The 24,143-nt window shown below is 44.6% G+C and overlaps 1 protein-coding gene across 2 annotated transcripts in view; it reads left to right on the top strand.

Annotated features, from left to right (window-relative positions):
- PAK5 (p21 (RAC1) activated kinase 5) overlaps positions 1-24,143 on the top strand; it is a 122,412-nt gene that overhangs the window by 66,817 nt on the left and 31,452 nt on the right. For both annotated transcript variants that reach the window (XM_005147501.4, XM_034061104.1), the window contains exon 2: positions 15,339-15,553. In XM_005147501.4, coding sequence (XP_005147558.3) covers positions 15,350-15,553 — 204 coding nt within the window. In that variant the 5' untranslated portion in view covers positions 15,339-15,349. The remainder of the gene's footprint in view (positions 1-15,338; positions 15,554-24,143) is intronic.

The raw sequence follows: 24,143 nt of genomic DNA, 5'->3' as shown, positions 1-24,143 counted from the left end.
GTTTCTGCTCTGCTGCATCCATAGGAGAATTTTGCTCTGCTGGCCTAGAGTCATCTTTCCCTCATTCCAGACTTTTTTAGATCAACAGAAGAGATTAGCATGAGTGGAAGGCTTGATTGACCTCTTTCAAACAAATCTCTTCTCTGGAGAAACTTGAATTAAACCCCCACTTCTATTCCTGCAGTTTAACTCACTGGTGGTGTCTCATCTGTGAAACAACCTACTCTGATTTATTGAAGTCTTAGACTTTCCAAAGCTGATTTTGTAGCAATACAGAATGTGTAACAGTGTTCCTGAAACCTGCCTTCTTAATCATTTATCAATGTTCTAGCCTGGTTTTAAGCATCTGGTTGTGTCTTTTACATTTGTTTTTGCTTCTACTCTGTGTCCTCGTAATCGTCATTTGGATGTATTTGCTATCTGGTCCTTGCAGTGCCCAAGTTTGCCTTGTTGTGTGTTTATTAATTTCAGTGCATGATGATTTAAGGAAAACCCTTTTTATTTGCCATGGTGAGAGTCTGTTCTGCGAAAGGCAGTTCTTTGGTCTCATGTTATCTTGCAGTAAACAGCAAGAGCTGAAAAGAGAGAGTGGAGTAACTTTGCGCTCAATAACCCGAGGTGACAGTGAGTAGGGATGGAGGAGTGGTTGGTGATGAAGCTGGGTTTGAGATGGAAGTTTGGAAGATTATTGTGCATAGAAAGGTAACAGAGGACTGGTGCAGGGAAGGACAGATAGGAGCTGGTGGAGATGGTAGTTTGCGCTGCCTTGGCACAGGGAGCAGGAGCAAGGCAAAACTGAGAGCCCAGGAGAAACGGGTGACATGGAAGAGCTGCAGGGAGTCCTGGCTCTGCTTGGGAAGTGGAAATGGAGGAAGCTACTACTGAGTCCCTTTTGTGCACTCTTCAGATTTAAGTCTGCCTGTAGCCAAGAGAGAAAAAACCCATAGTTCCTCCTCCCCCCGATCCATAATTTCCTTGCTCTGATTATTACCAAGTGTGGAAGCATTTGCCTCTGCACATGTGATGGATGCCAGCGGCACTGGAAAGCTGTCAGCGGCAGGGAAAGAAAAGTCTTCTCTTCTGTTTCCTGGAGCAGAGTTCAGTGGAGCATTTCAGATGCTCACATTCAGATTAGTGCTCTTCTGCTTTGCCTTTTCCTCCGAGTTAGAAAACTGCCTATTAAAAACGTGATAGGCGAGTAGTTGCATGTTAAATAGCGGGATTGCTTCATCCCAGTGGGGCCAAAAAAGACATATATTGGTAATGAAATTAGACTTTATTTATAAATGTTGGCTTGGAGATTTTCCAGGTTGGAAATTTCTGCCTTTCCTTTCCCGATGAACATAAACTTTGCTGGATTCAGAGAAGATAACGTGCAGGGCAGCTCGTATCCAGCTTTAGGACAGAAAACGTTTATGAAGGGGCACAGTGTAAGTTGCTGAGCTTTGGTTTCCGTTGGAGATAGTGGCAGCAAAAGGGAGGGAAGGAAGCATCATCTCCTGTAGCCTGTGTTACAAAGAAGAGGGAACAGAAGATAAGCTTTCTGAAATAAAGCCAACCATGCTCCCTCTCTCCCCCCTTTTAAATGTGCTGTCACCATGTACGGTTATTTTTCTCATCCTGTTATCAGCAGAGGGAAATAGAGAAGAAAGTGGCTATTTTGAGGGTCAGAGACCTCCCACTGAAGCTGACAACAGTTGAATGGGGACCCAGATGATGCTCCAGAAAGCCCAAGACTGTGAGGATACAGCTGTACACCAGGCAAAAGATAAATGGCATTTGAAGATGACTTTTAGTGAGGTACCAAACATGCTGCAGTGGGTACACAGCTTTGCTCCCGTCATGTACAGAGGAGCAAGATTGGCTCTAACAGATCTGATAGTGGCCTAGAATGAAGTCTGAAGTTTAGAGTTTCCTTTAAGTTTGAAACTCCTTTCCAATAAAGCAAACTCTGTTAAAGAAACAGTCATACACCCTGGTAAATATATATATTTTTCATTTCTCTGTAAAACCCAAATGCATATTTATCACTTAAACAACTGAATCAGTATATACTGAATGAACTGATGGTGTTAAATGGCACCGAGGGTAGTTAAAGGCTGCATGGCAGCTCCTCTGCAGATCCAGCTTTTCCAGCCTGAGCCTCCGCTAGCGAGAGAGAAGCAGCTCACATGGACTTGGCACTGATTTATTCATATCACATCTCCATGTGGGCGAGCTGAGCCTTCAGCTTTTGGCGTCCTGAGCGTTGGGTACTTTCAAGGACACACCACAAGTAAGAAACACAGGGGGGCAAGATGATGTTATTTCCATTTAAAACATCAGCCTATATGTAATAAGGAGAAAGAATAGTTCTAATAACATGGTTGATTACTGTCAGAGTACTAAAAGGGAGGTGTATTGGAAAAGGTATTATACAGCCCACTGTGCTTTGCATAATCATTTTAAAAGCTGTTCAAGATATCTCCCTGCCTTTATCCAGAAGAAGCTGGAAATCATGTATGTGGAAAGCCAAGGTTGTCAGGATGGTTGAACTCAAGACTGGGCACTGCACGCGACTGCACACACGGGTGGGTGCCCAGGGTGCAGCCCCAGGCTGAGTCAGCAGCATGTGGGGAGTGCAGAGACTAACTTAGAGGGATGTGTTGTGAAGATGCTCCTGTCATTTGTTTGTGATGTCTCCCATAATTTGAGTATACTGGCTGCCTTAAAAGCATCTTCCTAAAACCTTTCTATTGCCCCACAAAGTGCTCAGAAAGTGATCTCTGATGCCCAGCCAGAGCACAGACAACTTTCCCATCAGGGAAAATATCAGGGAAATTATTGAATTGGATGCCCAGAAATTTGAGGAAAAACCTAAGTTACCATTTTGGGGACCTTTATCTCAAATAGCTTTTGAGGTTTATGTGGTTCCATATTTAAGAACAAGAGGAAAATGGTGAAAATGAAAGATTTCATAGGACAATAACTTTGTTCTGGTTGGAAACTGTTTCCATTAGGATCTGAACTCCTTCTGCTCGCTTAATTCTTATCTCAGCCAGCAAACTTTGCAATCCTAAGTGCTAACTCCAGCTCCCACCACGTTGCATTACCCGCATGTGTTCCCTTAATGCATTTTTTTGCAGTCACTTTCCCAGCTCATCTTTGATTTCCCAGTTGTATCCAGCAGCTTTGCTGGAGTCATTCCGGAACAAAGTGGGTAATCAAAGAGAAACGAATCTCTCTGCCTCTGGAAACAGCGGTAGATGCAACCAGAGTCAGCAGAGATGTCCTTTTTAATTATGGTCTTCTAACTGATGGTACATTTTTGCTGCAGAGGCTTCAAGAAGGACCTGCAAATCCTTTCATCTCAGATGCAAATATGCTAAATATGTGTTTTCCTGGGATATGAACAGAGGATTCATGGCCCCTGGCACCATTTCACTAAGCAGGATGGGAGCCAAGTTCTTCACCTCTGTATAGGCTCAGCATCTCCCCCTCTGCAGTAAATAAGGTTTCTCATAACATACATGGAGATCTTGCCTTCTCTCCCTGTTATGAAGGTGTTTCCTTGAAACAGCCTCCTTTGGAGCTGCTTGCAGAATCAGTTGGTCTGGGCTGCGGACTGGAGAGGGATGATGCTGTGTTGTTTGTGTAGGAGCATTTCTGCTGGGAGAGATTTATGTTGGCATAGTTGTCTAAGAGTTTGGAAACTGAACCAGCTCATAGACAGTCACGAGGCAGCTTCTCTTGGTGTTTCCAGACCAGTATTTCTGGGAGTCATCTTAGCTGGTCACTTGGTCACTTGGCAATCTCCTTGCCTTGTTTTTACTTTGAGAGGCTGGAAGTGTCCTTTTGGGCCATTTCAGATGAACCGCCTCATCCTGGAGAGGCAAAACAACATGTGAATGGGCCCTACACGATGCAGCGACTCTCATTTGTGCATCCAAAGGAAGGAGTTGGAGCCTCTGTCGCAGCATCAGTTCTTGGGAGGTGGCGGTGCATCCGAGATGCAGTCATTCCTCTTGTTGCTCAAAACCTTCCTGCAGTCAAAAACTGTCTCTATTTTTGTCGTTAAAAAGATGGAAAACAATATAAAAATCACAATAACATTCATCTTTCTGGATTTGCACTGATTGCCCAGACATTAAACTGTGTGGGCTTTTTCATTCAGTTTACATTATATTACAGGTTTGGTTTGCTTTTCTGTGGCTTCTTTCAAGTCTTTCAAGAGTTTCACAGCATAAAGGGCCCCCATTTCTCCCCTATAACTTTTATATAAAATATCTTATATCTTACATTAAGTAGAGATCAGGTGAAACCCATCTCTTCCAAACTGGTGTTTGGAGGTGGCAAAATGCAGTATGCATGGCAAGGTCGCTTAGCTCTGAAAAACTCAATGTTGAGGAATTACTCAGTTACAATTATTGGTCATTAGGGGTGATCCAAAGGGAGGAGGATGGGGCAAACATCACTTTATACACATTCAGTATTCTGTATAAAGAGCTTATGGTAAACTTTTTGAAGGCGGTAATAAATAGTAAGCTCCAGCAACCCCTTCAAGGGATCAGTTCTCATTTGTAATATGGAAACAGAGAACGACATGACAGCAACTCAATAGGATAAGAATTGACTTTCAAACCAGTCTTTCAGTGCAATGCAGAGTGAGGGAAAAGACTAGAAAATATGTAAGTAAAACTTTCAAGTAGAATCTCTGCATTTGTGATTTATTGCAGACTATGGAAATGTTTTCCCTTCAGTTATATGTTAGTGATAGAGAGCAAAACCCGATACTAAGGTAAGAAACCCACAGTGATAACAACAAGGTGGGATTTTCATCTTCCAGGCACTTGCTGTGGATGCATTAATCTATGGCATGTTTGTATTTTAAAGTTATTTTGACATATCAAATAATCTGATTTAGTTCCATTTTTGGTAAGCACAGGTCAGAAGATGTGCTTCATCCTAAAGAATATTCTGATCAGAGGCTTGCCATTAGTAATGCATGAAGAAGCATTTGTTTCTGTTGATCATTCACTGGAAAGCAATCTTTATTACAAATGTTATGATAATAGAGCAACTCCTGAGAGCCAGTGGAGCCTGTACTGGTTTAGAAGTAAAATAAACCCAGTTAATATTATTGTAGAAGATAAAAATCAGTGTCTAGAATGCAACCATAGCAGTGAGGATTTATGGCAGGAGGTTGGCTCTAGAGCCTCATTCACATGTCTCAGCAACATGTGATGCTGTCGCAGGCACATGTCCCCATCTGGTCCTGTTCCTGGTCATCACTGCCTGCCTCGTGGCACTCACTGGGTGCTGTAAAACAACCTGTGCTGGGGCAGGCACCTCCTCGAGGCCATTTTGGTGTGTTCATGGATGCAACCAACACAGGATAAACTGGTTCTGAGACCTGGAAGGCATTTTATATCCTTTTTCTTTAAAGTAAAAGCTGTTTTTTTCTACAAATTACAAAAACACATCAATAGTAAATACAGGACACTTGTGATGAACAGTGTGGTCTTGTGATTAGTCTGAAAAGCGTAACATACTTTGGTCTTTGGTATGTTTGTAATGCTGTCTTTACAACTACCATCAAGCACTGGGGATGAAACTCCATTTCAGAGGGTTAAAACCCTCTGCTTTACATGCCAAACCGAAACAAGACACTTAATGTCCCCTTCACTGTGCTAGAAGTTGTTGTCAATCCAACTTTGCTGAGGGTTTGCCAGCAGAGCACTGAGGACGTGGCCCAAAACGCAACAAGGTGTATGTAACCTGGTGCTTTTTGAGCACTTTGCTCGGTCCTTGCTCTTGACAGATGTGGGATTTCATATCCTTGCACTCTTTATCCTATAGCCACCCCAACCTATAGGAATACTATTCAGAATTAAGAAATACTGTGTCATGATGCTGGGTTTGGTATTTCCTGCGGGCTTTCCTGTCTTCTCTACCCATACATCATCATTTTCATTCTTGATAGTATTTCTTTTTATTGCTTATTATTTTCTAACTCAGAGCATAGATATAGGGTATCTACATCCTTTATAATGTTTAACTCTATTTTAAAATAATATCAACTCAGAAGAATACTATAGCTGCTTTGAAGTTTCAGCTTTGCAGTGTCTCAGTTAATGGGTGACTTATTTAATACCTCCTCCCTGTGGGTGTCCAGCATTTCCTGCAGAGTTAATGCCATTAATTATCCCAGAGGACTGTTTGCTTCTGCAAAGCTGGAATCCTTTCATTCACTAAGGATAGGAATTATTTGTGTTACCTCCAGGGGCTGGTGGGGTTTGGGTTGGCTTTGTTTCCTCTTTCATCTGCCCAGAGCTGTTGCAGACTGCTTCCTCTGTCTGTACATTGCTATATATACGTGCTTGTGTGTAAAATAATAGAGAGTGACTGACTACAATGCATGCATTTAAGCTACTCAGCTGAAAATTACTGAGCATTAAAATCCACTGGGAATCACAAGACTTCTAAATTAGGAAAGCACATGTCAGTCAGTGTGTGGAAATGAGTCCTCGTACAAGAGTAGCTTTCAATAGGAAGAATGAGCATTGTTCCCTGGAGTACATCAGTCCTAGTTTGGCCACTCGGTACCAGCTTTTACTATTTCTCTGGAAGCATACATTGCATTTTGCTATTATTTTTTCCCTGTCTTTTGTTCCACTGTGCATTTCTATTAGATATGTCTCACGGGCCAGCTATCAAGAGACACCCTGCTGTGCTGTGACGAATGAAGGCATTTTCAACCATAAACAAGGTATTGTGGGGTTGAAAAGAAACACGGACAATGACAAGTCCTGGGCAGCTTGTAATTGTTTAACTGTATTTTTATTAGATTGTGCAGTGACACAGGAACACTGGAAAATGGGCTGAGCTGACCTAAGGTTGCAATGAGCAGAATGCTATGGGGTAAATGAGGGACTTTGGGAACGATGGCACTTTTTACGTGTCAGGTGTTGTCTAGTCTATCAGTATATATTTTTCCATGATTAAAGCATGTATTTTTATAGTGTATAAATGACTTACAAGTCTGTCCCATCTCAAAAATAGAAGGCACCTAGAAAATCCATGGGGATGACTTGAATCCTATTGACCATCAAGCTTTTTTATTCCTAAAACTCATGTGGGCATGCATTGAAAATGGTATTTCTAGACTCTTTGAATTAAAAATGGTACAGAGTTTGTCTGGAAAAACTGTTTGGCCACAGGGGATTAGTTCATCATCAGTGACACTGTTTGCTTCTGGAACTGCTTAGCAGGGTGGTAGAAGACTCTCAATATTTGGGCTGTGTGGGCTGACTTAGTTCATTCCGGATTTGTAGATCCTTTTTTGTTGCTGCTAGAGAGCCAATGTTTAAAGCTATCATCTTGATTCATTAGTAAGGGATGCCAGAACGTTATCTAAGGGTTTATTTTGTCATTCCCAAGTTGAAATGCTCCAGTCGTAATGGGTAAAGACAGAGGGCTAAGCAGGGATCATGGGAAATGGGGTCTCCAGTTAGATGAATCAACCTGGTATTCCCCTTGCATGGGGTGTTTGTCCACAGTATCCTTCTAGGATGTCTGAAACTGCCTTGTATCTGAAGTAGTAATGAGATGTCTCTCTATATAAGACTGGTAAATGAATTAATAAATACAAGGCATGACTGCAGGACCCACCTACTTGTGGTTTGAGTGTGCTCTGTAGGCAGCTGCCCCTAGTTCCATTCATCTCCATCCTGTACAGCCAGAAACATCCTCTGGGAATTAGGGAAGCATTTAGGAGTATCTTTTCTGGGAAGTCAAATAGGGTATCTCCTCTGTGCCAGAATCACATTGGTGTGTCAGGCTTACCTGAAACCAGTGAGGTTTTTAAGAGCCTTTCCATTAACTTTATGGAAATGGCTTTTCATTTAGTCCCCTTGATTAATTTCCTGGAAAATAGAGTAGTGTTCTCTGTGTTTTCAGTTAAAAATAGAAAAATAGAGGTAAGTTCTTTTTAAAACGTATGCCTGCAATCAAGACATGGGGGGGGGGGGGTGTCTTTGCAAAGGAAACTCATGTTCTGATTGCAGCCAGCAGCAAATGGTCCCCACTGAGAAGCTTAGAACCATCCTTAAAGCAAACAAAAAGGAAATACAAAACTAAGCTGTTGTTGTTGCTATCCCATAAATAAATAAATAAGCATTTTCCTCCTTTATATAGCTATGGAGATACACAGATATATGTTGGTCTCTCTCCATTTGGCTCAGCAGCAGGGACTTACACCAGTGTGAGCTGAAGAACCAACGTCATTTTTATGTCTCACACCCTATTTCTTTGCAATTTACGCTGCTGTCAGGCCCTACCAGACATTTGCTTTCTCCTGGAGATGGAGTATCAGCCCAGCTCCCATTTATCTGGAGCACTGGCTACGCAGGCTGCCTCAACACGTTAATTCAGTTTGTGCTTCTCAATTCATACTCTTTCATTTACGATCAAATATCAGGAAAGGTTGCAATTAATCAGAGCACGGGAACAGAAGCTGGCGAAGCTAATGATGTATTGCTGTGTGTTGCTGGCTCTGCAGGGGGGTAATTGAGGTCCTTGTGCTACAGAAAACTGTTATTAGTAAGTAAAAATTGTCAAAGGAAAGCACCCTGCACCCATCTCCCATTCTGCACTCTGTGTTTTCTTTAAAGTTATAGAATCATAGAATCACAGAATAGTCAGGGTTGGAAAGGACCTTAAGATCATCCAGTTCCAACCCCCCTGCCATGGGCAGGGACACCTCCCACTAAACCATATCACCCAAGGCTCTGTCCAACCTGGCCTTGAACACTGCCAGGGATGGAGCACTTGCAACCTCCCTGGGCAACCCATTCCAGTGCCTCACCACCCTCACAGTAAAGAATTTCTTCCTTATATCCAGTCTAAACCTCTGCTGTTTAAGTTTCAACCCATTACCCCTTGTCCTGTCACTACAGTCCCTAATGAACAGTCCCTCACCAGCATCCCTGCAGGCCCCCTTCAGATACTGGAAGGCTGCTATGAGGTCTCCACGCAGCCTTCTCTTCTCCAGGCTGAACAGCCCCAACTTTCTCAGCCTGTCTTCATACAGGAGGTGCTCCAGTCCCTGATCATCCTCGTGGCCTCCTCTGGACTTGTTCCAACAGCTCCATGTCCTTTTTATGTTGAGGACACCAGAACTGCACACAATGCTTCAGGTGAGGTCTCACGAGAGCAGAGTAGAGGGGCAGGATCACCTCCTTTGACCTGCTGGTCATGCTCCTTTTGATGCAGCCCAGAATTTTATTGGCACTCCTGGCTGTAACCGGTTGTTTTGGCTGGGTGGTGGGATCGGGGGTTTGCAGATGATACTCACTGTGCACGAAGGCAGTTTTTAGATGCTAATAGCATGCCATCCCCACGGGAAAAGGGCTCTGCTGCTGGTTTGCTCAGCAGAGAAGCCACAGGGAATCCCCGCAGAAAGAATACAAGCTGGTGGACTTTACACAGTGTGAGCCTCCTAATTGAAAATGAACTAATTGCTGGTTGTTTCAAAAGCAAACATGTTGCTGGGCTGAGGCAGACAATGAACTCCGAGTTCTCCTTAGGGAATATCCGTAGCCCAGCTAGGTGCTCGAGCAGCAGCAAGGTGTGCATAAGAAATACTTGCAGGCTTCCCAGGATTATGCAGCTGCTGGACGCGGATGATCTCCTTGAGTTACTGGGACACACCATCTGGCTGCTGGAATTGTGTAATTAAAAATATAGGGCTTATGTAGCTATGCTAAACAATCATTAAAAGGTTGCTTTTCAGTTAAAAACACCCATCTCACTGTTATTCTAGTTACTAACTTTATATCGTAATTGTATGGGTTTATGTATAGCTGAATATCGCTGTGCTTTGCTCAGTGTTAGTCTGTGGGTTCATCTGAGATGGCAAGTTGAAGTGCTGTTGTTGTCAGTGCTTAGTGGATGCATTCGGGACTTCGGCAGGTTTCAAGATTGCAGCCAAAATAAGCCTTTCCAACTTTCCTAGCTGGAAATCTAGATTCCCCTTAACCTAAAATAGCTACTGGGAGGGGAAGAAAAAAGTGGCTCTTTCTTATAGGGAGCAGAGTCTGCCACTAAGGCAGAGTTGAATAGACTTTTATTTGCTGGCTTGACTGGATTGCTTGTATTTAGGATATGATAAAAGATACAGAATACAACCAATTTTAGGATTGAAGGCATCCTTTTTTCCTTTTATTCCAGCTGCCACACTCTTGCTCCAGGATAGGACCATAGGATGCTTCTTGCTGGAAAGATACCTTCATTTGTGGCAGCACAATGGTAATGCAGTAGCTGGCAGAGTGGATTTACTTCGCTGATACGTGTCCCACACCTTGCACAGGCAGTGTCTTGGACACAGGGAATTATCTCTGCATGTGGGGACCTATCTGTCATGGAAAGTCATGCATGAAGTTTGGACCAGTGTGGGAGTCCATAGCTCTGTGCATAGGAAGGAGTGAAATGAAAGGGAGCCGAGTCTGGGATAGATGTAACAGGCAAGGTGTGTTGATTAGCATGTAATTCGGTTTGTTAAGCACTACAGTAAACAGCATTAAATGCAGAATGCAGTGATTGCTCCTGAGAGCACCCTGTCAGCATTACCTCGTGCCTGCAGCAGCTGGATGGAGCTGTGTTAGAACTGTTCAGCAGGCAGCAGCAGAGCTGGCAGTGCTCCTTTCTTGAGCAGAAGCTGGAATAGCACCAATATCACCATTATAAAAAGGTTTTGGGTAGCTGTATCTGCAGAGCATGGCTCACACATTTCTCTTGCTATCCCTACTCCTTTCACATTCCCCAACGGCACAGCTGGGACCAGCACTGCTGTGGGTTGCGCAGCTAACGTCAGCAGGAGAGGTGGTGAGACAGTCTGATTTTCCCTACCAGTATTGGATTTTCTTCCAGTAAACTTCCATATTTTTCCTCCATAATGGCTTTGGTAAAGCAAGTCCCTTGTGCCATGGTGGGACTGTGGGTTGGAGGAGACCCACAGCATCACAACCCTGAGCTGAAAACAGACTTATCTCCTGGCTCTCCCACTCAACAACAGACTTGCTTTGGTCTCATGCTGTTTCATTTATTAAACCCTTTGCTGTACCTGAAGGACTTCCCCCTTCAAACCCTCTCTTTACAAACAGAAGGATTGTGCTTCATCATTTCAGCATGAGTTGGAAAAGTCTTTCTATAGAAAAACCCCATTGAAGCTTTGTAATGATGAGCCCTGGTTTTGATTCCCCTTGAAGCTAGCTCAAGCCCACTGGCATCAACAGTCGCTGTAGTCAGAACAGGCTCTCCCAGCCTCCTTGTGTTGACTGTCACCTTGTATCACATATGTGGTGTTGAAGTGGGGCAGAGCACTCATTGCCAAAGCACTGGCACAGGACAGACATCCTGGTTGAGCTCATCCCCACAAAAATAGCACCACACCATGAGTAGGATACCTCTAATTTCCTCTTGTTCTGTGGAGGTGAGCACAGGAGGTGCTGGACGGAGGGATGGCATTTGCTTAGAGACGTGGCACAACCAGCAGCACATTGGAGGCTGTCAGGAGGAATTAGTCAGGATGAGCACTCTGGTGTGGGGAGGATGGGGTGAGGATGGCACATGGCAGCTCTGCAGAGCTTCCCTTCGCCTCTGCTCAATACAGGCAGTTGCCCTGTTGTCCGTAGGATGTTTTCCTAACTAATCCCATTATGAAATTAGGGTTTCTTAACAACTGTGAGAGGATTGCTGGTTTGTGACAGAGAGTGAATGGATAGGTGCCTGAATGAACGTTAAGTTCATAACGTTTTGTGCTCTTGATAGTAATCTCATAACACTTTTGTTGCACACGTTATCTGGCATCCTGGAAAGGTCCATCAGTTTTCTTCAAAACACTTGGGTACCTCTTATTCCTGAAAGTATCTGATGAGCCTTAGACAACTTCCTTTGTTCACTTGCCCAGGATGCTTTCTGCTTCTACACCTGGTTAAATGAGTAAATGCTGTATTTTTTTGTATTGTAGCAATAAAGCCATGGCAAAATGAAATCATCTCTCCTTTTTGGAGACCTGAGGACTAAGCACACTGGTGGGGACTGAATCAGAGCTCTTATGAGCCAGGAGCAAGAGGTTTCACAGGCTTGGCTGCCCCAAACCCACATCCTCACACAGATAAGGAAAACAAGAAGCATCCATTCTTTGGAGAAAGAAAATTAACTTGCAATTGCTGTGTATATTATTATTTGGAGGGACCACGGTAAAGAGAGGTCAGCTTTGCTTTGCAGTGGAATGGAGAGACCTCACTGGCTGATGGAGCAAGGTGACAGTGCACTCCTTTAGTATTGATACCCTTCAGAGCTGCTCGAGGCTCTGCTCCTTTTGGTAGGACCAAGCAGCTGTTTGCAGAGCTGATGGGGAGACAGCATGGCCCAGGAGGGCTCCTGCTCTGCTCCCGTGGGCCTGGGGCTGCTATTGCCAGGTTTCCTGGTCACCTTCCACAGGCACAGCCCCACAGGAGATGCTCTCCAGCCACTGAGATGCATACCATGTGTGCATTTGCCACCCTGGCTGTGCGAGGTGCCGGTATCCCTGTCTCTCCTGCAACAGCTTCATGGTCAATTTAAGCTGATCTAAGCATGAGCTACAGTCAGAGGGGGACAAGTCCCACTGCCCAGACCTCAGACACCCTCCTTATGCAAAAATATGGCCTTGGCATCAGGTTTTAGACTGAAATATTCTCCTGAGAAAGTAAAGGTCTTGCTGGGCCAAATTTCACATTGGGTATTGAAACAAGAGGGTACAATGCATCAAAGCAGTTTAGAAACAGGAGTAATATCTTACTGAGCGAATAGTTGTATGTTTTTAAAAGGCAATACACAGTGTGCCAACTGATGTGCTTTTACTTACCTGATGTTGTCTGGGGCTCTGGAGGGCTTCAAGCATCCAACACCTGCATTAGGATGCAAGTCCAGTGGGAAACGCTGTGGGTACTGGCATCGATCAGATGAAGAAATACATGTCAAGAGCTGATGGTTTAAAATGTGACTCCAATAGTTCTCATAGATTCACATCCCAGAGGGTGGATGAAATCAATCCAGTGCCACTGATCTGCAGCCAGCTGTGATTTGTGGAGCCCCCTGGGTAAGCAGTGAATTCAGCAGAGTACTGACTGAACTAACTGAACTGCTGTTTGAGCTTGAAACTGAGCTCTGTTTGAGCTTGAAAATAAATAGTCTTTGGACAGAGACCAATTGTGGTGGCTTTGGGATGGGATGGAGGGTTTCCGACATGCCACCAACAAGGCAAATAAAAAGATCATGATGCTGGAAGTGGAAAAAGGGCCACATACCCAGGTGATGCTAAGAGGTTTCAGGAGGGGAAGGTGAGGAAGATATGCAAGTTAACAGAGGTAGAGAGAGACTGTCAAAAAGGCAGGAGATTTGGAGGGAGTTCGGAGAAGGGGATAAAGCAGAGGGAGGTGTAGAAGATGAGACCTGAGAAGAAAGGCCAATGGGAGCAAGTCTGCTCCATGTAAAGACAATATGCACAAGGGGACTTTCAAACAGCCAGCAGTCAATTCTCTAATAGTGAACTTGATCTTTAAATAAACCAGTAAAAGGGAGTGAGGATGGAATAAACACCTGAGTTATCATCCCACCTTCTGCAGCAGCAGCAACACAACTCTATTTTCTTTCATGAGCTTCTCTTTTCTGCCTCCAGAACCATAAAGTCAGGGCAGCACTTTTACAGCTGGGTCTCTGCTGTGATAGAAGAGGTTTTACAGAGCTGCTGCCTCTTTACTCAGCTGCTGTTTCAGACAGATGCTGCTCAAGGGCTTGTGAAGTCCTGCTCGAAATGGCCATGAGATTAAGGTGGAGAACTGTCCTGAGACAGCAGGCAGGGGACTTTTCCAGGACAGGATGGTATTCTGTTGCAAAGCAACAGGACCTCTGTGTGTTTCCCTGGGACCAGGAATTTCTGTGCCTTACACAGCGGGTTTCTGGAGTCCTTCAGAAAGTCAGTTCTGAATTTGCTGTAATATAATCATTAGGCTCCACTTGTTAAGGTCAAGGCCACCAAACCCAAGGATTAATGCAGATTGGGAGTGTGTTGGCTATTCCCTGTGCCAACAGAGTGAGCAAATACCTTTATCCCTTTCAGTTTGCCTCTGAAACCTCTCTTGCCTTGCCTATCAGCCTGTGCTCCCTGTGTGTCCTGCAAACCCTTCCTCAGGAGGAGGTAAAGCAGACTGGAGGAAGGCAAACAAACCCACTCTTGCCAGGAAATAACAGCTAAAGAGTTGACCACAACACTTACTTTCTGTAGAGTAAGTGCTGTAATGATTAGCTTTACCAGCCAGCTTTACCAGCCAGCTTTACCTCTCCAGTGGTGCACAAGCTGCTCCCATTTCCTCCAACAGCCTCCGGTTCCTTGCTTGTACAGCTTTGGAGGGACTCCTCCACATTACCTGCACAATGCCCAAAGGAGCTGATCCTTCCTTCTGGACCTTACAAGGAGTGAGGCTGTTGCTGTGATGAATCCTACCTGATTCTGCTGGTGGGGACCCAGTGAGCTGTACCCACCCAGGCACTTCAGGCATGGGGCTCTCACAGCAAATCATTTCTCTGCCAAAGAAGAAGTCATGCCATGTAAATGTGATGATGATAGCAGCTGATACATGGTATTGTTTTTAAGCAGGACCCTTTATGAATGAAGATAAAGGCCATTTGACCAGGTTGGAATGAGATCTGAGCTCTCTGTCTGTCTGCATCTCTGAAATAGCACAGGAATAATCCCTCTTTTACTGCTGTTGGATGAGATCTAGATACGAGCATAGTGGGGCCAGGCTTTCATCTGTATGGGATGCCCCTTCTCCAAGATCTGGTGTATAGATTTAAGATGGAAAGTTGGGTGTGCATTTGCTCTTGCGGTGCATCAGAGTACACTCACCACTTACACCATGTGCTGTTGTCCAAGCAAAGCCATGCATTGCTGCTAGTATTGCTGTGACCTTTCACAGAGCGCAGCTCAGAGCATGAGCAGATAGCACAGAGAGGAGTCGAAAGCAGGACCTTGGGCTTTTTCTCCTTGGAATAGAGTCATTTCCTTGCTCCATAAGGTATTTTGAGCATGTTTAGAGAATGGATTAATATCTCAAAATCTCAGATCCTGTGAGAGGAGGTCAGATTTGTGCTTTCCTTGCATAGATCTCAAAGCTAATATGTGTGGAGTAAAGTTCATTCAGGTATTTGGCTAATGACATCTACTAAAATTTTCTATGCAGTTGAGAATGGCTCCAGGTGCAACAAAGCATAAAGATGGATTTGTGTTCCCTCTTTCCCTGTGACTTCTCCAGATCTTTCCACCATGTTCGGGAAGAAGAAGAAAAGGCTGGAAATTTCCGGGCCCTCCAACTTCGAGCACCGGGTTCACACTGGCTTCGACCACCGGGAGCAGAAGTTCACGGGACTACCTCAGCAGTGGCACAGCTTGCTGGCAGACACGGCCAACAGGCCAAAGCCTATGGTGGATCCCTCATGCATCACTCCCATCCAGCTCGCTCCTATGAAGGTATTGTGCAAAGTCACTTTTGAGCTTCCTAACCTCCCTTTAATTGTATGCAACCTTAATGAAGCAACACAAATAGTGACTGTCCTGGGAGACAAGCACTGCTGGGGAGTGTGCAAGTACAGCAAGAGCTGTAAATCCAAATATTTAATAGTAGAGCTGCAAGGAAAAGGAGTTATATATATATATATAGAACTTGAATGAATGTCCCAGAAGACTGTGAGTCACGGGTCTTGCAGGGCTTCATGCTGCTGGGCAGCAGAAGGAAAAGCCACAAGCCCTGGTGGATGCCCAGAACGATGCAGCATAAAGCTCCTTGGTAATTAATTTAGGAATGGTGCTTCAGGCAAAGGCAGTTTTGGAGCAAGGGAGAGAGGGAGAAGTACACCAAAGAAATTAAATTGCTTGTTCAGCCGGGCAAGGAGCTCAGGGAGGGATCTCATTGCCACCCACTGCTGCCTGGAGCAGTGATGGTGCTGAGCTTCTCACCAGGTGGTAAAAGGAGGGGAAACAGCCCTGGGTTGTAGCTTGGGAGGCTCAGGCTGGACAGCTGGGAAAGAGAACTGGGCTTGGAGGACAGAGTAGCACTGGACCAGGCACCAGCATGGCTCTGGGATTTCCATCCTTAGAGGCTCAGGATTCCGGTAGACAGATATGCCCCAATTTAGGGGTGTTTCTGGGATTGCACATCCTAACATCCCACTAAATCACACCTGTGTGATGGTGGCAGCCTACATCCCACCGTGATGCAGTTGTGAAAGAAATATGGGATTTCATTTTCATGTGGGTTTTTCTGCAGTGAGAGAAAATCACATAATCCTGAGAATGCAGACCCTGTACTTATATTTGATAGTGCTCTTTGCTAAATGCTAAATTTACATTTACTGCCTCTCCCGAAGGACACATCACTTCCTGATCAGGACTGCTGGGTGTTGCTCCAGGACAAAGGGATAAAACCAAAGTCTTACACTATAATAGAGGCCCACAGTAATGAGGAAAAAAAAGTAGGCACATCTTTTCCTGCTAGGGGAGGAGAGTGACTTTGTTCCACTGCCCTTCTTAGCACCAGAAATATCCCTGGATGTCTTTTCTGCAGTTCTAGAGCCACAAGTCCATAAGCTTCAAAGGTTTTAAAACATTCTCAGCACCAAATAGGCAATACAGCTGTGGTTCTCAGCCTACAAAATCACGTGTAGAGTCCCATTGAAGCACTACACACTGCAGGGTATGAAGGATCAAGCCCTACATGAGTGATTGCCACATTTTGAAGTGGAGAAAATCACTGTCAGTTGTTTCCAAGAAATTGTCAGTTCTTGCTTTTCTGTCTGTGTATCAGAGGTTTACATACATCTGTATATCAGGGGTCTATATATGTGCGTATTCCAGGGATGCACTTCTAAACTAATACATCCTGTGCCAGGAAAGGACTGGGGCCAGGAGCCAGAATGCATCTCCCATGCTGAGCTTATTCTTCCAATGTGGCCTTCAGCCATGGTGGTCCTTGATGCAGCTGTGCATCCTATGACATCTTCCCAGGATGCATGTGCTGGGGCAGGATTCCTGCAACCTGGTACCCATCTCAGCAGTGGCCATGTGGCTGAGCACAGATGAGCCCATCTGCAGAGGCACCAACAGGGAAGATGTTCTGCAGAGATGGAAGGTGGGAATTTGGAAGCAGATCACCCAAGTTGCAGTTAATTGCATGCCACTGCTCCAAAGGTATAGTTAGGCAAGGAAATGAAGTTAAAACTGAAGAATTCAAGAAAATGTGCTTTCACCCTCCAGTTACTTTCCCTATCTGAGTCTCAATTATAGCCTATTGAAATGGGCCTCCATAATAGTGTGAGAAAAGACAGGTTAGTTTTAATAGCAACTGAGAGGCAGTGAATGTCATCTCAGAACTTACTTTTAACTCCATTGCAGGATACCATTTTCCTGTATATTTAATAAGAATTGACATGCCTTGTTTTGATATAACTTATGGAGAGAAACTCAGTTGCAACCCCTTCAAAACTGAGAACATCCAATGTCGCTGAACTAGTTCAGCACAATCATTTGATTTAGATGGAATTCCTTATGTGTGTTTGCAGCTTTTCTCTTTTCCACCCAGCAGTTGATAGTTTAATTAACCCACTTGTGAATGCACTGAGGTGGAGCAGAAGAAGATTTGTAATCACATCCTGAGTCACAGTATTAAGGCAAGCTGAGGCTATTGGCCACAGTTAGCTCGTGCTGTGGTTTCAGGTCATACAGCAGCTCTGTAACTCCCCTGTTCTGCACTCCTGAACTATCCTCTATTCAATTACTTCAGTATTGACTACCTGTATGGTGTGAGGCAGCAGTGTTCCTGCTAATAGATGCTCCTCTGTGACTGAGGAGTAGCACAGATCATAAAGGTGGACTTTGAGAGCACGAATGTTGGTTTTGAGGCAGAACTGGTGTTTGGTTGCTTTGGGCTTCACCCAAAGCTGAAGCAGGGGAAGGGAAAGGCTCTCTTCTATAGGTTTTGCATCTTTCATGGTAAGTGGTGTTGTTTGTTTCTCAGTCTGCAAAGCAAATAGGAGCTGATGGTACATAGTGAATCCCTTTGGGTAAAACTAATAAATGATAAGTATTCTCACTGCTCCATCTGTACTCAAAGGCAGCAGCAGTTATGATGAAGAGGCAGTGCCCTGGCCTCCCTGATATCCTGGGGGAAGTCATTGCCATGCCTCTGCATTCACTGGGATGAAAGGCTTGTAGTGCTTTTGCATGTGGTAGGTGGTGGCTTGTCATGGTAATACCAGCGTTTGAATCCAAGCCTGAGCTGACTGGACAAATCCATTCATTTCAAATACGAGCAGAGACAATAATGGGATTCCCCTGCTCAGTGTGGGTGACCCAGATACCAGCAGGCTATTGTGTATTTCACATTCTAACCTGAGTCAGTAAAACACAGTAGAAAACTTCATGAGAAATGGAAAGCAGCAGTGATCTTCATCAGTTTGGGCTATGGAGGCAGGGAGGCTTGAAGAAAGGCTGATTTTTCACTGAAATAACTACAGGGAAAATGTGAACTGTGTCTTCCTGTGCTTAAAATAGGCTTCATGAAGCCTGACACCCTGATAGCAGGCCTTTCAGTCCTCTTGCTTTTAATACGCTGTAGTTGTCCCATGTACCTGGAGCTCATGGTTTGTATGTTTGCCCTCAGCACACAGTATGTTTGGCCTGTCTTCACAGTGACACTACATAAGAGCTTCAGTTTGTTGCCACCCTTTGATTTTTTGAAAGCTTCAGAACCAATAACTAATCAAATGTCCTTAGGCAGCAAAACTTAATGGTTTCTTCACTCTGCTCAATATATTAGGAAAGCAAACACCAGAACCCTTACTTTGGGGATTTTTGCCAAAAGAGCTTAGCATTGGCTTTGTAAAGATGCTCCGCTAAGATGCTTAAATATCTGCTGCTGCCAGTGGGAGCAGGACTGCACTGAAGATGTGTTAAAATCCCTTCTCATGTTCCCAGTGCAGTGAGCAGCTGAGTGTCCTCACTCCTGCCGAGTTACTGGAGGAAGAAATGCCATTTTCTTCTGGAAACACACAATGCTGGGGTTATTCTTCAGATGGGGGACACTGAGCATCTGCACAGAGCCATGTACAGTGGTGCCAAGTGGCCAATGACCTCAAAGAGCAGAGATGAAGATCCCTTGTCTGGGCTTGAGCAGTAAGAGATGTACAGGTGTCATTAGATAACCCCCAGCTCTCTCATCCCATGTGGAACTGCACAGAGGAGATGCCTAACCAGGAAAAGGAGGGTTTAGAGATTAAGAGCTGCTCAAAGGCTTTGCCTGCAGCTTGGTGTAGATGGGCAAGTGGTGGTTGTCCTGAACTCCCTTCCTCACCCTCCCAAATTATTACCTCTTCTTCTTGATAGCTTCTTCCTTTTACTGATTCTTCCATGGTACTCTGTCTTCCATGGCACTGATTCTTCTCGTGGTACAGTCCCACTCTGTAGGTGGGGCTGTCTGAAGTTGTTGCTTGATGAAGGTTGGCTCCCATCCCATAGCGTTGCTCTTTCTGGGACAGGACCTGGAAGTCTGCTGACATCTCGTGGGCCTTCCTTGTAACCACATCATGGAAATTCATGCTGAAGAGCTCACGTTTCCTAATTACACAGTTTGCAGTTGCACGTTGGGGCTGGTGCATGCTCAGCAGGGAGAAGGTGGAGGGGGTACCTACAAACAAGCAAGAGCCAACACACTGTAGCATAGGAATCCTGGATGGAAGGAAAATGTGTTGCCAGCAAGTGTGGTTGAGCAGTAAGACAGCAGCCTGCAGGGACTGAAGGATCTCAGGCTTTCATAGGATCATAGGGTCACCCATGTTGGATAAGGCCTTCAAGAGCATCAAGTCCAACCATTCCCCAGCACTGCCACGGCCATCACTAACCCATGGCACTGAGGGCTTCATCTTCACGGTGTGTGAACATTTGCAGGGACGGTGCCTGCAGCCCTGCCCTGGGCAGCCTGTTCCAATGCCTGAGCACCCTCTGGGGAAGGAATTGTTCCTCAGCCCCATCTAAAACTCCCCTTGCGCAGCTTGAGGCCGTTTCCTCTTGTCCTATCACTTGTTGCTTGGGAGAAGGGACCAGCAACCTCCTGGCTCCATCCTCCTGTCAGGTACTTGTAGAGAGCAGGCAAAACTTGAACAGTGCCCTTTGCAGCCTGGCTGGACTTCAACTAGCCCTGCTCTGAACAGGAGGTTGGACTGGATGACTGCAGAGCTCCCTTCCAGCCTGAGTTCTTCCATGATTATCTTCTCTGTGTGTGGTTATGGGCAGATCTGGAGTTATTTGCAGTTCTCTACTGTGAGGGTGCTGAGGCACTGGAACAGGTTGCCCAAGGAAGTGGTAAGTTCCCCATCTCTGGCAAGTGTTCATGGCCAGGTTGGACAGAGCCTTGGGCAACATGATCCTAGGGTGAGGCATCCCTGCCCATGGCAAGGGATTGGAACTGCATGATCTTAAGGTCCTTTCCAACCCAAACCATTCTGTGATTCTATGATTCTATTCTGTAAGACAACCCCACTTTCAGTTAATTTTGATCACTAAACAGGAAAGTGTTTGTTGCTACATGGAGCCAGAAGAAGCTACCAGAACTTATTTAAGTAAGTTTTTTTCCAAAGGGATAATGCTTTACTTTTGAGAGCTGTTTGATTTACCAGGTTTTTACATAACAATACTATTTCAGTTAGTATCCATGCTCCCTTGTACAGATACAATACAAATATGCCACCTAGTGTCCATGGATGTGTCTTACTGTGACTCACTGAGAAGAGCCAAGCTGCCAATGTTGTATAATCTCACAGGACATCTATCACTGTACAAGTAAGAAAATCAGCCACAGTATAAATAAATGGCAGAAGCAGACAGCTCAGAAGTTTTGTATCACTTATATCCCTAGGTTAATATGTTCTCCTGCATACTGCATTGTGCAGAGGGAACTTTTGGTGTTATTTTTTATTGATTTCATAAAATTACAGGGTTTTAAGTAAGTCCTTCGGAAGAATATTGGTGCTGCCTGTCAAGTTGAGTTTAACAGGAGAGAAAATGCCCAAATAAGAGAATAGGAAGACATTTTTCAGATCAGTAGTTCATTTTATGGGAAGTGCAGTTTCACTGTGAGGAGTGTCAGTTAGAAGAGATGCATTTTGGAGGTCAGAAATTGTCTGTATCAGGTTTTGCTATCAAAACACTGTCCCAGGAAGCAGCCCTTCTACAGCAACTTCTCTTTTTGGTACCACCATGGCAGGAGCTACCGATGGACCCTGGGCCAGAGGACAGAAGCTAAGGGACAGGAGTGATATTGCTCCACTAATAGTAGTTTCTCCTTTCCTTGCACTCTCCTCAGGTCTTCTCCTTACCCATGTCACATACATGCAGTGACATTAATACACCTTCATCTCAGTCAAAAGTACATTAACTGGTGTATGGAGTTTTTACTACACGGTCACACTGCCATCATAAAGTGAAGCCAAGCCTGGCTGTGTTTAAGAAGCATTTGGACCATGCCCTTAATAAAATGCTTCAACTTGGTCAGCCCTGAATTGCTCAGGCAGTTGGACTGAATGATCACTGTAGGTCCCTTGTAACTGAAATATTCTACTCTGCTCTATTCTAAGGAAGCATCTCTTCCCATAGTGTGTTTAACTGATGCATTCTCAGCTCTTCTTTACAGTTTTGAGTTCCAGGCTTTCTGAACAGCAAAGTTCCTGGTCAGCTTTCTAGCAGCAGATCTTTCATTTTCATACCATTGTGTTTCACAGTATTGAAACACTTGATCCAGCCTGACTTGAAGTTGTTTTTCTAGAGCCTCATTTGGAGAAGAAAGAAACAAGATGTTATTATTTCAGCTTGACTCAAAACACAAAATAATCCTCAGTTTTTCAGTTCAACTAATGAACCAGAAAATTGACTATTCACATGATGTTTCTGACCACGATACTTGTTTGGAGGGTCTGTCTGCAGCTGAACTGTAGACACAGCATTCAAGCAGGACCTGGCCATCCTAGAGAAACAAAGAAATTGCCAGTAAAAAACCTCACCTGGCACACAGAATAAATACTGTAAGTGGCAAAAAAGATTTTTTCCACATTCCATTTTATTTCTGTCCTTTAAATGTGCTCAGATGACCCAGGGGTAATGCCTGCAGAAATGTAGTTTACAGATGTGGTCCCTTGAGCTAGCACAGATAGTACTTGGTACAGAACGATGCTCTGGTCCATGTTGGACTGTGTAGACAAGTTCAGCACTGAAATAAGGCTTTCAATATATCACTGCCCCACTGCCTTGGAGGGGATGATAATCTGTTAGCTGCTAATCATGTTGTCTCGTTTAAAAGGTCCTTGACATCCTCGAAGGAGTTTGTGCTACTGATGCCCTCCTCCTGCAGACACTTGGAGGTAGGCTTGCACCTACACCTGCACAGTCCAGCTGAGCTCATTGTGCTTGTCCCTGGAGCAGTGTCAGAGTTTGCTGTCTGCAGAGTACAGATCTAAGGGTGTTGTTCAGAATTCCTTCATTATCTGGGTTCATGTAACAGTTGGCATTGATTTGAATTTGTCTGCTTGCACGACAAAGGACTTACTTTGCCTGGGTCTGCAGCAATAGCAGACAATAACATAGATTGCAGATTTCAGTGGGTAAAAGTAGTTTCCTCCAATATGATTAAAAAAGAATGTTTTTAAACACTTGTTTGCATCAGCACATTGGGATTTTAAGTAATATTAGTGTTGGAGGAATCTTGCAAGAGCAAGAGTTAATGAAAGCTTATGTGGGTGCACAGAACTTTGCAGTACTCCAAGTAAAGATTAGCAGTAAATACAGAGTTCACAGTCTACATCCGTGGAGGTGGACAAGCCTGCTCAAAAAAACCCATAAAAGGGGCAAACTCAATATCAGCATTTCAGAAATCGAATCTGGTCTCTTCTGGGAATACCAGACTGGGAATACTCTCCAGGTAGCACTCCATAACCTGAAATAAGCTAGGAATTGGATCCTGAGCAAGGACACTCATAATCAGGTTCTTTTTTTAACGTGGAAGTTGGTCCCTGAAGACAGAGCTATAGGAGACTGTTCCAGTAACTCCTCTCACTGGCTTGCCTGCCACACTCCCAGCTTCCTGCCTGGAGGTGGCTTTGGCCCCATTGCTGCTAACCTGGCTGTTGTTTCCCTTTGTTTAGCCAAGCTTTTTGCCTCCAGAACTTTCCCCACACTGACTCAGAAGATGTCTGGGGCAAGAAGTAGGGTTTGGACACATGAAGGACTAATCAGGTGGAGGTGATGCTGCAGGATGGCTGCTGAAGCAGTAGGATCCTTCTGGTGTCTGTTCCATGGCAATGACCCCTGAGCAGAGCATGGAAAATGAATGGTTAAATACAGTAATGCTGCTGCAGTGGAACACCCATGGAGCATGGGAGGTTTCTTACTCCATGGGTTGGCTGAAGCTCCAGTGGTGCTGCTGATTTCCCTCAGATGCACCAAGTTGTGTTGATGTTAGGAATCTCTATCACTCTGTCGATGGGTAACACTAGGTGGCAGCAAGAAATCTCTGGAAGTTCATGTCCCTGCATGTCAAAAGCAGACCCAGACAGCAGAAGCAATGAGAAATCTGCTTGGGCATCCCAGTGGCATTTGTTCAAGGCAGAGATTTTAGCCCACTTCAGAACAGGTCTGTGGAGGGGATTTCCATGCAAAATTGGTCTTGCAGCATTTGCACTTGACATCAGCACTAGGGCAGTGTTTGCTACTTCCATTTCCATTTACCATGCAATGGCAATAATCATTCAGGAACCACACATTCTGTATGATCTGTTTGTCTGCTAATGAACTTGTTGTGGTCCCTTGTAGTCCAGACCAGAAACTGTTCTGGTTTTAGTCCCATTAAGTTACATTACATACTATAACCAAACAATCAGATTTATTCAATCCCAGCAGAGTTTAGCTCAAAAGAGTAGTAGGATCAGGGGAAATAATGTTGCCAAGCAGTTCACTTACCTGTAGAGCCAAAGCTCCAGGAGTAAATGTGTTTCTTCTATCTCCTACTCTGATATGATTA

Source organism: Melopsittacus undulatus, chromosome 3 (genome assembly GCF_012275295.1).
Source record: "Melopsittacus undulatus isolate bMelUnd1 chromosome 3, bMelUnd1.mat.Z, whole genome shotgun sequence".
NCBI lineage: Eukaryota > Metazoa > Chordata > Aves > Psittaciformes > Psittaculidae > Melopsittacus > Melopsittacus undulatus.
The sequence above is the reverse complement of the archived record's forward strand: the minus strand, read 5'-3'. Positions and strand labels throughout refer to the sequence as shown.